The sequence below is a fragment of the Cervus elaphus genome, chromosome 8 (genome assembly GCF_910594005.1).
Source record: "Cervus elaphus chromosome 8, mCerEla1.1, whole genome shotgun sequence".
Classification (NCBI taxonomy): domain Eukaryota; kingdom Metazoa; phylum Chordata; class Mammalia; order Artiodactyla; family Cervidae; genus Cervus; species Cervus elaphus.
Genome location: NC_057822.1, coordinates 9,037,812 through 9,052,872, shown reverse-complemented (window position 1 = coordinate 9,052,872; position 15,061 = coordinate 9,037,812). Strand labels below are relative to the sequence as shown.

General features: G+C 41.1%; 1 protein-coding gene across 2 annotated transcripts; it reads right to left on the bottom strand.

Annotated features, from left to right (window-relative positions):
• Positions 1-2,560: 2,560 nt before the first annotated feature.
• Positions 2,561-14,207, bottom strand: PDIK1L (PDLIM1 interacting kinase 1 like). 2 transcript variants are annotated; one of them, XM_043909313.1, is made up of 3 exons: positions 13,456-14,207; positions 10,401-10,702; positions 2,561-6,426 (listed from the first exon to the last, which is right to left on the bottom strand). In XM_043909313.1, the coding sequence occupies exons 1-3, from the start codon at positions 13,700-13,702 to the stop codon at positions 5,686-5,688; spliced, it is 1,290 nt and encodes a 429-aa protein (XP_043765248.1). In that variant the 5' UTR covers positions 13,703-14,207; the 3' UTR covers positions 2,561-5,685. The 2 variants fall into 2 exon arrangements, with proteins under 2 accessions (XP_043765248.1, XP_043765249.1); XM_043909314.1 differs by lacking the exon at positions 13,456-14,207 and adding an exon at positions 12,962-13,307.
• Positions 14,208-15,061: the final 854 nt, after the last annotated feature.

Here is a 15,061-nt window from a genome sequence, read left to right as displayed (position 1 = left end):
GCTACCCACTCCAGTATTCTTGCCTGGAGAATTCCATGGACAGAGGAGCCTGGTGGGCTACAGTCCATGGGGGTGCAAAAAGTCAGACATGATTGAGCAACTAACACTTTCACTTTTCATACCTCTGGAAGGTATAAAGGCAAAGAGGCAGGCAGGACAGAACATTATAGTCATGGAATATAGATACTTTTCAAATATTGTAGAAAAATAAGCTAAATTAAATAAAAAATGAACAAAACTTGCTATTAGGGGTGTAAATTAGCAGTAAAAGCAGCTCAGAGTCACTCCCTGAGTCTTCCAAAGAGAATGGGAAGCAATCATTTGTTGATTCTGCTGTGCATTTCTGCATGCAATATCTCATTTCATCTTTGAGGTGTTCTGAGTCACTTATCATCTCTGTTTAATACATGTGGGAAGCTATAGATTTGAGAGGTTAGGGAACTCATGAAAGACATACGGCTAGTAACAGAAAGGTAGTGTCTGATTTCCAAGTCTGTGTCTTTTCCCTCTCTGTCTCTGACCAAAGCTGTCATGATAGTTTCCAGCTCCAATGCATATTTATTTACAAAACATCTTTACTTGACTTTCCCTGTGGCTCAGACAGTAAAGAATCCACCTGCCAATGCAGGAGACCTGGGTTTGATCCCTGGGTTGGGAAGATGCCCTGGAGAAGAAAATGGCAACCCACTCCAGTATCCTTGCTTGTTGAATTCCACAGACAGAGGAGCCTGGCAGGCTACAGTCCATGGGGTCGAAAAGAGTTGGACATAACTGAGCAACTTATTTATACACTTTAGTATAAATCACTGGAGAAGAGTGTGAAAATTCTAAGTCCAGCTTGATGAATTTTCACAAAGTAAACATACCCTGTCTAATCAGCACTCAGGTCAAGAAACAAAGTAGTTCATGCACCCTAGAAGTCTCCTCACATATGTCCCACTTTCAACCCAGGAGAAATAACATAGAGGTACTCAGTGGAGCCTATAGCTCAGGCTCCCTTAACTTGGGGTCCATGTAAGCATCTATAAATCCCCCGAAATTACAAGCATTTTCCCAAAGAGAGGATGTAGTGCCTTCATCAGATTCTCCCGAAAAGGGACAAGAATAAAAGTTACCACTTAAGACTGGCTCAGAGGGAATATAACCATTCATTCATTGTATCATCAAAATCAGAACACAGTACTAGCTATGGCTACCAACTGAGAGTTTAATGTGCCAGGCATATTATCTCTGACCCTTACAAAACTCTGAAATGTAAGTATTATCACCTCTATTTTACAGATATGGGAACACAGGTTTAGAATGAAGTTACTTGCCCAAGGTCACACATTATTGTGTAGATATTCGTGAATACTAGCATTCAATATGAGACCTGCTACAGCAAAGCCTGCGCTTCTGCGGTGAGACCACGATGCCTTCAGCAATATTAAGTTGCCTAACTTCTGCTCAGAACAAGCTAAGCTTGAAATACCAGGGCTGAACAGGAAATGAAAGAGTGACATCTCAAGCCCGGGCAATTAAAAAAAAAAAAAAAACAGTTCCCTTCTAACCAATGACAACTGCAAAAGGGAAAGTGCTGCCTTTAAAAGAGGCACTTTGCCCTCCAAGAGGTGTGGCCTCCAAGAGGTGTGGCTGTTAGGTTTTTCTCTAGTGGGAGTTACTATCAAACCACAAGCCAACTGTCTATCATTACACTGCACTTTGAGAGGACACCAATGATTGGTCGACTAAGAGAGCAACATTTGAATTTTAAGAAAAGACCAAAACAACCTAAGGTCTTTACTTCAGTAAGAAAGATAAAGCTTTGTCAGAGAAAACTCTGAGTCAGCGTCAGAGATTAGGCACGAAAAACCCTGTGTTAGGTAAAACCTTGACTTTCCTAACTGGTGTTAAGTTGTTTTTAATTTTTCAAGAAATTAGCCCCCATTTGAAAAGATATGTAAAAACTATGTGAAAACGCTTTGTAAACTGCAAAGGAAATGGCTAGCAAATAGTTTAAAAAAATCCCAAAACTCTAAACATAGCGCAAAAATTATCTGCCTGCAAAGGCTATACCAGGAGGTGGTAGAGTTAGAAGCAGCCACAATTTTGACTCCTACTTTCCTACTCATCACTAGGTCACATGTAGAATTAATGTTTTCTGTCTCTCATTTTCCCTCTGCTATTCCATTGGACGATTAAGTACACTGCATCATCTGTACTTTATTTTGGAGAAGACATACATTATAGAACCTGTAAAAGAAAAGAATGGCTCAGATGTCTTTTTATATAGAAAATAAACCATATATTCAACTTAAAAGATTGAAAAATTACATTCGCTCAGTATATTTACTACACTTCATTCTGAGTCTGAGATGCATCCTCAGCTGAATGAGATAGAAAAATGAAAAAAAAAAATCATTTATTTCAGGCAATCCACGTTCTTCTAATACAGCAAGCTTTAAAATTTTAGAGACCTTGAAATATTGAAAGAAACTCCTATAATTCAGTCATCTTTTCCTCAGTAACTGCTTCTATTATAGAAAGTTTCATTTAATAGATAAGGCTAAAAAAATATTGCTTCAAATTTTATATGCCGTATTTTATATCTATGAAGTAAAGCATTCTACTCACAGAGCCACCAAAGCAGCAATGTAATTTCCAGGGTTTTTTTTGTTGAAACTCACTTTATTAAAAAAAAAAAAAAAAAAAAACAGTCATGAACAATAAATTACAATCATTTCCCCCTTTTATAAATTCTTCATAAAATATATTTGACAATTTTAAAAGAAAATTTCAAAAGTTGCTTTTGTTTTTGAAGTGCTGATGACTTATTTTTTGACCATTTTGTCATGCTGGTGAATTATTTGTAGCTGCTACAATAGTTTGATTGATAAACATTTTACAGTTAAAAACAACAACAACAACAACAACAAAGAGGAAAAAACAGACCAGCAGAAAGAACTATTCAGTGTGCTATTTATCTGACACTTAACACTTACTTTATCATAATGACAAAGTATCCCTTAGCACCAAAAAACTACAGGAACCCCATCCTTCTAAGTGATAACTAGTGCAAAATAACATTCTAGGAACTAACTGTACAATCCCATTATTTTAACTGGCCACAGCTGCCTATAAGCTTATTTGAAATATTTGGTCTTTTTTCAATTAAGACAAATTTCATAAAACACTATAAACCATGGCAAGAGACTCTATGAGGAACAATTGTTTATTGAGTACCTATTATGGGCAAGGCACTGTGCACAAACTCTTGCTTTCATTTTTCCTCTAAGCAATATCCAGGAATTTCCAAGTTTCACTTTATTTCTTACTCCTTGCTGGAAAAGCCCATGGCTACATGCCATTTTTAAATTGTCATTTTTTCAACTGATCTTTAGTGCTGAGCACACAGTAGGTACTTAATAAATACCTCCTGACTGAAAGAATGAAGACAAAGAACTTACTATCATTTTTCTTGGTATCATAGGCTATTTAGAATACAAGGACTTAAGAAAATTTCAGAAGAAACTTCCTGATCACCTCATATCCTTACCACCAATGAAAGGAATAATTCCACTTCACAGGTAAATTAAAATAGTTTTCAAAATAAATTATAATTGTTAACTATTTTAAATGAGGTGGGACCAAATGCTATCTACTTAGGAAACCGTGACATGTAGCTATTTGAAGAGCAAATGAAGCATTGGCATACCATCACCTAAGTCATCATGAATCTCTGCTGAAGTGCCATGTTATTGATAAGACATTGTAATGCTTTTTTATTTCCAGTAACTCAATCTACTTGGCCAGATCCGTGTTCTACTAATTTGGTGATCCGGAGGGTCAATTATCATGAAGTTCCAGTGTATTTCTACCTCCAATTTTGAAAATAATTCTTATAATTATTAGCTTGGAAGTAATGTTAAATGTACATTTTTTTTTTCATTCAAGAGGTTTTAGCAAAACCTTCCAGTCTAAATTTTAAACTTCACACCAAGTAATGCATAGTTCGGAAATTTTTTGTACTCCAATTTTTTGTGCTTTTTCACCTTTTATAGTCCCCTGAACACATTTTAAATAAGGAAAAAATTATGGTAGGAATATTCCAAAAGTTGTGGAAGTTCAAAAAAACTGAGGAGACTATGTGAACTATCAATGATTTCAATATTCTAATATCTTTAAACATTTTTTTTTTTTACTTTTGACCAAAGATTCTAGTGCTTTATAAAGATTAACCTATATACAAATGGTCTTAAAGTATTAACAACCTTAAAGGCTAATGATCTGTTTTAGGAAAACTTTCTTCCTTTAGATTTGAACTATCTGCATTTACAGGGAAAAAAAAAAAACTGGAGACAATCATATGGGGTTAAAAACCAGACTGACTTCAAGAATAATAATGGTCTATTGGTTCTTCACATAGACCATACCAAGTGATTGTATAAAACTGATAACCTTTCTATTTGAAAGACATAACTGATGCCACAGTATTTTACCCATTTGCCAAACTGTATAGGTATCACCTCCCACCTTAGAAAAAGGTGGTCAACACTGAATACAACCACATCACTACCATTACTGTGTCAAATTAGACAAGAGAAAACAGCATTAGTGCTAAAATGAAAGGAATTCCAGTGATTAAACAGGAGACCATATTAGAGCAGGCAATGTGAGGGTAGAACTCATTTGGTTTCTTCAGCTTTACACTGAGGCTTAGACAAAGTCTTGAAAATAAAAAGTTAATATATATCAATTACTATAGTTTATATACAGCAAAGTTTTCAGAAACAGAAGAATCCTGTGTTCAGACTTACATTAGATTGCAGATGCTCAAGTGCAGTCATGTCCCAATGCAGTGGTTTAATTGGTTAATTGAATGCTTGGTTACCTAAAGAAGGTATGACTAAATCATCAATGTCCTTGCTAACCTGTACCACACGATTGCATGGCTAATTCAACTCCTGCAGCTATAGGGCACTGGAGAGCTCAAACAAACTTCAGCAGCTTTGGATCACTTACTTTCACTTACGTTTAGCCAGATAATTTTGGACTCTCCAAAATGATGTCTTAAAAAAAGCTGTATAACATTATAAAAATAAAAACTTAGTATGATTTCATTAGAGGGAGGGACAGGGTAGGAAGAGGGAAAGTTCTTTTATTTTTCATCACTGATTTCACCAGCAAATCTCAAAAATCCAAACCTACATCAAATAATTTAAACAGAAGTGGCATTTTTTTTTATATGGAATGCAAAATGCACACATTCACATACTTACATATACATAAATATATACATATATGTTTCCTTTACAAAGCTTCAAAGGTTGCATTACCAGCATGCAAACCTTTTTTTCCATGGAAATTCCTAATACTGACAAGGAATGTCTAAAATACTTGAGACATATTTCCAGAAAACTGGACTCTTCTTTTCTTGGCTCTTATAGAGAATTTTCCTGCCAAACTTCTACCAATGGTCATTTAAAAAAATTTACATCCACATTGGTAATACACTTTTAAAACATATTAATAGAATGGCCAGCTTGGACTTAAGAAAAATGAGGAAAAAAAAAAATCCCACAATAAAATCTAAACCCTTAAAAGGTGGAGTTTAGCTTTTTATATTCTGTTTCAGCCACATTATGTTGCATCACTGTTAAAACAGAAGCAGCATATCATCCAAGATATTTGCAAATAATATATGTGTCACGTTTCCCAGCTGCTATCTTTAAATGCAATTTGTACTAATCTGAGTTCTAGTTCAAAAGCATCTGGACGATCCTGAGGGTTTGCAGCCAGCATTTCCTTAATCAGTTGTTTCATTCGCCCATTCATAGACTTTTTCTTCACAGGAATGAGAAGTTCCATCTTGGGATTTTCCAGAAGTGCCTCCCCAACAGGCACAATCTCAGTTCCTTGTTTTACATAACTCCCCAAGAGTTCCTTCTTTGTCTCTGTGTCTATGAAGGTGATCCTTTCCAGCATTGCCCAGATGATAATCCCCAGAGCAAAGATGTCAGCTTTTGCTGTATAATGTCCCTCCCACACTTCAGGAGCCATGTAGAAATCTGTTCCACAAGCTGTAGAAAGGAAACACTTGTTTACGCTGACAGGTTCTTCTGGATTCTGCCCAGATGCTGAACAAACTTTACTAAGACCAAAATCAGCCACTTTCAGGGTAGGTTCCAAGTCACTGGTATCCAACCTGCTTTGAGAAATCAGGATGTTATCAGGCTTCAGATCTCGATGGATGATCTGGTTTTTATGCAAGAAAGCCAGGGCACTGCTCAGCTGAAGCATGAAGCTGGTGTTAGTTTTACGATTGGGTTTCCTGGACAACAGATACTCATTCATATCTCCTCCATCACAAAAATCCATCACGAACCACAAGTAATAGGCGCTTCTGGGATCAAAGGCAATTTCTCCTTTTAGTGAAGTCTCTACAAGCTGTAAGAAAGAAAAAAACAGATTATAATCATCTGCACAGTTTATATAATTCAGTGATAGAGAAAGCGTCACTGGTTGAGTTAGTCTCTAATTTTAATTGGAAATTCCATGAATACTTTATTTGTTCAGTGCTTTCATATGTGCATTTATTTTAAACTTTAGTACTAAAAAAAATAAAATAAAATAAACTTTAGTACTGCAAACTGTCACTTTGTCCCTAACAAAAATACACCAAATTTCTAAGTCAAGAGGTGAAAACTTAATAAAAAATAGTTATATTTTGAGATGTGTCCAACCGCCTGTACATTTGCTGCATGTGTCAATGGAGCTGAATTCTAACTGGATAGCTAATAGCTTCCTGAAAAGATCAAAGTTTCAGCACCTAGACCTGGGAGATTGCCAGCTGGGGTATAAACATCAATTAGGACATTCTATTCCATAAAACTCCCTGAAATCTACTTCTCGCTTATTGCACTTACATTATCAACATAATCTGTGAAACTAAGAGAAAATTATGAAGGAATAACCAGTTGCTACAGAAATAAAGTGCTCCTGTAGTCACTGATGAAACTAAAGACTGACATCATTATTGCAAAAACTTCTATAAGCAGAATGCAAATATGGTGGCTATCTCTATCAATAGACGGCTTCTAAAAATCAATTTATAAAAATCACATATGCATTTTGATATAAAAATTCAAAACTAAGCTTGTATATTTGACACAAGCTGAAAATCTAGAATAAAGCACAGTTTTACTTATATCATTATCTAATTATAACTCTCCTACTACCTGAAATTCAAGAATCTCAATTACTTCACTGAACATGAACTGTCATTTTAAATTACAGTGCTTTGAAAGCATTTGTCCTATGGTGTCCTTTTCAGGTTCACAGGCTGAACAGAAACTCATTAGGGAAGGTGAAGAGTTGTTGAGGAGTGAGTGAGCTGCTATAAATCTACTAGTATTTCGTCTTTTCGGTGGGCAGAGGCAAAGACCACGTCTCCATGCTGCCTCCCCCATGGCAGCCATAATTGCAATGGCCTGCGGAAGTCTTCTTTGCACACATTTTCTCTGTTCCATATGTTTGCCACTGAGACAGAAAATGAAAGAACAGAAAGGTTCAGATCTCACAATTATTTACCAGGTGCACTGTTACTAAATATGCTCAGATTAAAGATGAGCATCATCACTCTTCCATCATGTCCTCTTTTCATTCTCAAAAACAAAATTCCTAAATAGCTTTGAGCAATGCAGAGTTCCAGCATTCAAATAATGGTTTAGAGTAAAGCCAGATAGTAGATATTTTAGGCTTGACAAGCCACATAAGGTCTCTGTTCCATATCCTTCTTCTTTAAAAAAAAAAAACTCTTAAAAAATGTAAAAACTATTTTTAGTTTCCAGGCCATACAAAAACAGGCTGAGGGCTATAGTTTGAGGGCCCCTGGTTGAGAGTTACAGAAATACAGAGCCCAATCTGCTTACTGTCATGTGCAGAGGGCATCAGCCATTGGCTGTCTTGCCTAAAGTCCTTTAACAGCTTCCCTGTTCTCTTAGGCGACAGTCTAAGCTCTTTAACATCGGCTGTGGGAGCCTGTGCACTCTCACTCTGCTGATTTTTCTAGTCTCACCTAAAACAACTCTCCTTGTACACTGCAGTCTTATTATCTTCTTTCAGTTCTTAGAATGTTTCGTGCCTTTTGCTTCTAGACATTTGTATGTACAGTTCTTTCTGCCTGGGAAGTTTTCTCACTCACTCACCTGGCTAATTCCTCTTTACCTTGCAAGTTTCGGTTGAAACAGTTCAGAATTCCTGAACCTCAGGATTATGTCAGGTTGCCTACTACATGCGCCTACACCATCCCATACTTGTCATTCATGACACTCATGATAAGGATACATATTGGCCATAAAGTTCCTATGCATAAGATGTGTCCTCTGTTAACTGTTTGTTTTACATTTCTTCTAGGTGAGGTTTTTAGCTATCAGGAACTGACTGAATGATTCCAATTGAGAACAAGAAAGGTATCTAGAAATACATGGAGGAAAAATAATGTACAGAATAGTGAAGACCATATGCAGAGATTCTGTCATCACAATATAGATTTGTTTGGTTTTACCACATGTAAATATTGGTTGTCTTTACTAGTGTAAATTTAGAGAAGGCACTTGCTAATGTGTTGGTGAATGTCTGGTTAACTAAATAAATTTGTAGAAAATATAATTTTATTAGAGTTGCTTACGACTGAGTCCTTCCTATGTGCCAAGTACTGTGTCTGCATCACCTCTTATTTTGACAAGTCCCATGGAAGGTAGAAATTATTATTCCTTACGTTTGAAGACACAGATGCTGGGAAAAAATGGGTTATTTATCCAAGGTCATAAAGCTAGCAAAAAATGCCATAAGTCAAACACAGGTCTATCAGGCTTTAAAGAGATTAAAATATATTACTAAACAAAAAGGTACTTTACATTTAAAAAAAAATGACTGAATCAAGGCTTTACATCTTACAGCCTTGAAAGATTAGCTAGCTAATACCTAGTTATTATAACAGTTGCTCCATCTGGACTCAAGGATACCATCAGCATTAAGCCATATGTTTAAATATCCTTGCATTTATAGTTCAATTATGCATTTTAGTCTCCAAAATTCAATGCAAAGTCCAACAAGGTTCTAGTCACTTTTATGTGGAATGTGGTAAGAATGTTTCTGATTTTTTTTATCATTGTAACTTATCTAATAAGCACTTTTAGAAGAATACAAAGTAAAACAAATAAAGACTAAATAGCTATGTTTATATTCCCTATCTTAAGAGAGAAAACTTTAGGGCATAGCTTGCAGTAAAATTAGGTTCTCAAGGCTGATATTTTTTCACCATACAATGAAACTTGCAGGTTTTTAATTACACAGAATAATGTGTTTGTTTTGTTGTTCCTAGAACAAAAGTTTTTGCTGTTTTAAAACAGACTTTTGTACCCTGATGGTAAATTCTGAATTTAGACACACTCGTGGAGTTGTTCGTGTTCTAAAATGACTGGACTTAAGAAATTTTGCTCTGGCCTTTAACTAGAGCTATGTCTGAAGTATATTTTCTCTTCAAGTATAGACCTACTAGAAATTTTGATCTATGGCAGAAATCAACCTTAAAAAAAACCCAGATTTTCTGTTTTCCTATTTTAATGCTTTCCCCAAGTCTACAAAAGAGTAATCTGGAGGCAAAAGAGTAATCTGGAGGTTACAGAGCACACACTTTAGCTGCCAGATAGTCCTACATTTAGCTCCCAATTCTGCCACTTGCTATGTGATTCTGGATCAATTCAGTATCTATTCTAAGCCTCAGTTTCTTCATTTGTGATGATGATAATAAGAGTACATTTCTCATAGGACTGTTCTGATCAGAGTATGGAATGAGTAGGAAGCCAAATGTTAAGTTGTTAGTAACATTCAGGTGCTAAGCCACATACTCCATGAAAATTCAATGGAACTGCATGGTTAGGATCTTAAATAACCTTCTAAAACTGCAGAGGATCTAAAACAACCTTCTAAAACATGAACATGAGTTCATGGCAGTGATAAAGAGAAGCCCAGTTACCTACGGGTACTACTATTGGTTATAGAGTTTTCCCTTTTCTTCTGTCTTCTGTTCCAAAAAAAGTTGATTTCAAATAAGTGAAATAATTAGACTCTAGTCTCAATCACCTCTCTAGTTCCTATGCTGTCCCATTCCTATGCAGATTGGCAAGTATCATGGCATAACAGGTGGCTTATGTTATTTTTAGGTATTTGCATCACAGGTTTAAATAAAACCTTGTTTTAGAGGAAACGTCTACTCAGTTCTTGGCAGACCCCTATCTATTCCTAACTATATAAACACCTGCACTTAAAAGCAGAAGTTCATCCGACTCTTTCATTCCTCTTACTGCTGACCAATGCTATGTTCAAATCATTTCTATTTCCCATTCAACCACACATACCTGTAAATAAAGGGAAGAATTAGAGCCGTGGGACATCTTTTGCACCATCCCATCTTTTTGTAGGATGCATTCCTCCAAGTGAATCACATTTGGATGTTGGCTCTTGATACTGCTTAGTGCCCAGAACTCACGCAGGGCTAGTTCAACATTTTCAGGTGCATGGCATCGGATTTTCTTCACTGCCACCCGTGCAGAAGTCTTTCTGATGACTGCTTCATATACAACACCGTAACTACCTCGGCCTACCTCCCGTATTAGATCGTACTTTGGCTGGCTACTCACCATCTTCAAGGTCAAGGTTTCTAGAAAAATGAACAAAGTGCTCTGTTGAAATTAAGTATACCTACTGGCTTCAATTTCTTCCTATGCATGATTTAGTAGTTATCATCTATCTCACTGTCTGCAGTGCTTGAATAATATTTGCTATACACTGGGCAAATGTAAATATTTTGATAATAGTAACACTACTATTTAATAATAGTAACAGTAATGTGGTACTTACCATGTATCGGGAACTGTCCTGAGCATTTTATATATTAAGCTCATTTAATCCTGACAACAATATTATGAGGTAGATACTGAGCATGATGGGGCTTCCCTGATAGCTCAGTTGGTAAAGAATCCGCCTGCAATGCGGGAGACCTGGGTTTGATCCCTGAGTTGGGAAGATCCCCTAGAGAAGGGAAAGGCTACCCACTCCAGTATTCTTGGGCTTCCCTCATGGCTCAGCTGGTAAAGAATCCGCCTGCAATGCGGGAGACCTGGGTTTGATCCCTGAGTTGGGAAGATCCCCTAGAGAAGGGAAAGGCTACCCACTCCAGTATTCTGGCCTAGAGAATTCTATGGACTGTATAGTCCATGGGGTTGCAAGCAGTCTGACACGACTGAGCGACTTTCACTTCACTTTCACTGAGCATAATAGCTCATTTGTAGATGAAGAAACTAAAGCACAGAGTTTAAGCAACATGCCCAAGGTCAAACAGCTAGTAACTGGGAACCTGGGATTTGAAACCAGGCCATCTTGCTCTGACAACCTCTTACATGAACTGCTTCAAAACATCACTGCTAAACATAAACCAAAAAGTTCATATTCTTATTTACTGATCATGAAAAAACAATAAAAACTCCTGCTTCCCCTGAAAACTGATACATATAAAAGTTCCTAAAAATGGCAAAACTCACAGTTAGAAACACAAACACCTGGCTTAGGTTTAGGTACTGAGACTGTACAGAAGTAAGAATGAGTAGTTATTTTTCTTTTTTAAAAGTAAATGATCAAACTATACACATTCCTATTTTAATTTTATTTCCTTATTTCTTGCAAAATAAAGTCTGTGGAGAAAAATATTCCTTTACAGATAAACTAAGCTACTTAGAATATGGTTATTGTTCTTGTTTCAACAATAGCTATTTAGATCTAGGTCATTTTTGCCTATGAAAACTATCCTGCATGTTAAGAGGTTCTCTGAGAGAGTTCTTTGGAATTCAACTTGCTAAATCATTTAAAGACAAGGGCAAAGAAAGGCCTTGCGTGGAAACACTCACGTGTTGAATTAAGAGTTTGAAGAGTGCCTCCTCACTCTCCGAAGACTGTCAAGATTCTAATGAGCTTCAGGAACCAATTCTCATTTGTAGAATGCCAGCATGGGCAAGAAAAGTTACCTGAGATTGTACAATTTTTATAGTGTACGGTTTAGGGGAACACAAAGCGACCGACAAACAGAACCTGTCAAGTTGGGGCCAGTCATTTTAAGTCGATAGAAAAGATTTAATAAAGAAAATGAAAGCTTTTTAGTCCCACTTCCTCTAACTGGACACCGCTCTTCAAATTCCTACAGTATTTCCGAGTGTTGGATTTCCTGCCACAGAATTCTCTGACCCAGCTACACAGTGGACATTCGTTCCTGTCCTCCGTGGATCGCCAATTCCTATCCATCTCAAAGTGGCTCGTGCCTTGAAAGCTGCCCCATACCCCCCCTGAATAGGTGGGAAGGAGGGTGTTTGTGAAGTCTTTGAGATCCTGGGTCAAAACACAGCGCGGTGATGCACACCGTGCGAACCTCGGGGACTTGGGACGGCATCCCCCCGGGCCCTCGCGCCTGCACCCGGCGCTCGGACACTGGCCGGCCCGGCTGTACACCTGCTGGCGCCCGGGAAGGGCCAGTCCCGGGCAGAGGTGTAGCCCGACGCGGCGGCTCAGGGCCCCGCTCATTGGCCAAGTATCAGGCCCTCCCCTTCTTCGGCGGCTTCCAGAGAAAACCCGGAGGGGATCCTTCCTCTCAGGGCCCTTCACCCGGAGGAGCCAGTCCGGCAGCTGCCCCGACTCCTCCGGGTCGGCGGCTGAGGCCCGGGGCCTGGGGAGGAGGCCACAAGGCAGAAGAGGAGGCCGCGGCTGGGGCCGGTGGCCTGAGGGGTGCGGGCCGGAGGCCTGAGGCGCGCGGGGCCTTCCCCGGGACGACTCCGCTGACAGCTCAGTGACAGGTCGCCTGAGGCGGGAGGCACGTGCAGGGCCCTCGGCTCTGCAGCAGGGTCTCTCTGCCGAGCCGAGGGGCCAGATTTACCTCAGGGTAGCCGCCGCCGCTTCTCTCTCTCACGGGCTCTGCAGGCCGCCATTATCGGGGAGCTCGCGCCTCCGCCGCCGCGGCCTCCAGTCAGAGGCCGGCGCGCGCCCCCGTGGTGCGCGCGGACACACCCCCTTACGCCTCGCGGCCCCGCCCCCCTCCGGCTTTCCGTAGCGCGAGTCGGTACGCCGAGCGCCGGTCCTGCGGGGCGCGCGCCTGGCGCTCCGCTGGCTTCCCGTCTCCCTTGGCTTTCAGGAGCCGGGGGGAGTCGCGGAAGGCGGTTGCGCGCTCTGGAACGCACCACTTGTGCCCCCTCCCCGCGGGGGTGGCCGGGAGCGGCGAGGCCATTCCACGCCCTGTGGCTTGGTCGCCCTCTAGCCGCAGCGGGCGCCCGCGGCCCCGGCAGTGGTTCCTAAGCCGCAGGTCCGGGCTGAGGGAAGTGCGCGCGCCTGGCGCCCTCCCCTCCCCCGCTACGCCCCCATTCCTGACTTTACCGAGCTGCGGGAAGGTGTGCGGGCTCGCTGGGACGGAAGGCCTGGGGCATCTTCTTACGCGCCGGGCTGGGATGCCTGAGGGACGCGGGCCTCTTCCGGGGCCCCGCGGGGAAGCACGGCCCGAGCTGGGAGGTCTGGCGTCCGCCCCGCCGGCAGGGAGGCTGCACCTTTTGTCAGAGTCACTGAGCCATATTTGCGCGCTGTGCAGTTGCCGAGGCGGCGGCAGCGCGGGGCTGGGTGCGATCATCTGGGAAGACGCGGTCCCCTGCCCCGCCGGCGCGGTGGTATCTCCCTTAAAGAACCCGGCGCCTCATTGTTCCGGGGCTCTGCAGCCGGGAGACGGGGGCGATTTGCCCCCGGCTTGGAGAAAGGGGCCGCGGCCTCCGCGCACGCCCTGCCTGGCTGCGGCACCCGCGGGCTGCACGTGGAGAGTCGGGACAGCCCCCTCCTTGCTCAGCTAGCGGCAGAAGTCTGGGCCGGCCTGGACCGAGATTAACAGCGAGGACGGCCGTGCTAGGGGCCCGACGGTCAGCCTGAGTCACTGGGGCCCCGGACTGCCGTTGGCCAGATCCAGGCCCTCGTTCACCAGCCAATTCTGGTCTGTCAGTTGCTCAAAGATCCGGACCGATCGGTCATTCAGTTAGTTTCACGGATCAGTAAGCAACCGCCAGAAACGTCCACTCTTCACGGATTTAATCCGCATCTAGTGTTTGTCAATAAAGTGGTTGTTTCTCCTCCCAGTGCTGTATAAGGCATGATGCGCAAAGAATCCCTGTTAACTGCTGTCAAGGGTCAACCAATTACCCATTTTATTTTCTGTCCTCCATTTATGGGCCTCCCGAATGTCTGGGACTGGGTTAAGTCTTGAAATGATCTCTCCCAATCCTAAAGAAACTCCACAAGAGCAGGGCTTATTACTAACCCTGTTTTTACAGGTAAGGACGCAGACCTTTGCATTCTTTGATGGAAAGGTGTTTTTTTTTTTTTTTTTTGAGGGGGCACTTGCCTTGAATACCCTCTCCCCTGGTGTAAATTCTACTTATCCCGACCAAACAAAACAAAACCACCCCGTCCGCCCCAAACCTTGCTCTGTAATCTGTTTTTCGCCCTGAATGTCATTTACCAGTCTTTGGCTGTCTACTAGGACTACTGATATATTCTAAGGTTTGGTTTCTGCCCTTGAGAGGGAAAGCTGAGGCCTCTGTGTAGACAGCTGACTACCTGTGTGGGTAATTGATCAGAATCAGGAGTGGTATCTCTGGCCAAAGGAAACTTTACTTTTTGTTTATCTCAGTCACTAAATACAAGAATCTCTCCTCTCAAGGTGGTTGCAGAGCTTGAAATCCATTCCCATTATTCAAAAGTTAGGAAACTGACTCTAAAGCCTGTGAGGTGGATGTTTTAGTAATTTGGGGTGTCCTCTTTAGAAAAAAGATTACAGAATGGGCCTGTGAATACAGTGCTGGGGCCTTGGAAAGCATCTCTGTAAGTGACAGACTCTGAGGCTTAAGCTTCCGAATAAAGATTACATTATGTGCTGTGCTAAGTCGCTTCAGCCGTGTCTGGCTCTGTGCGACACTATGAACTGTAGCCCTGCAGGCTCCTC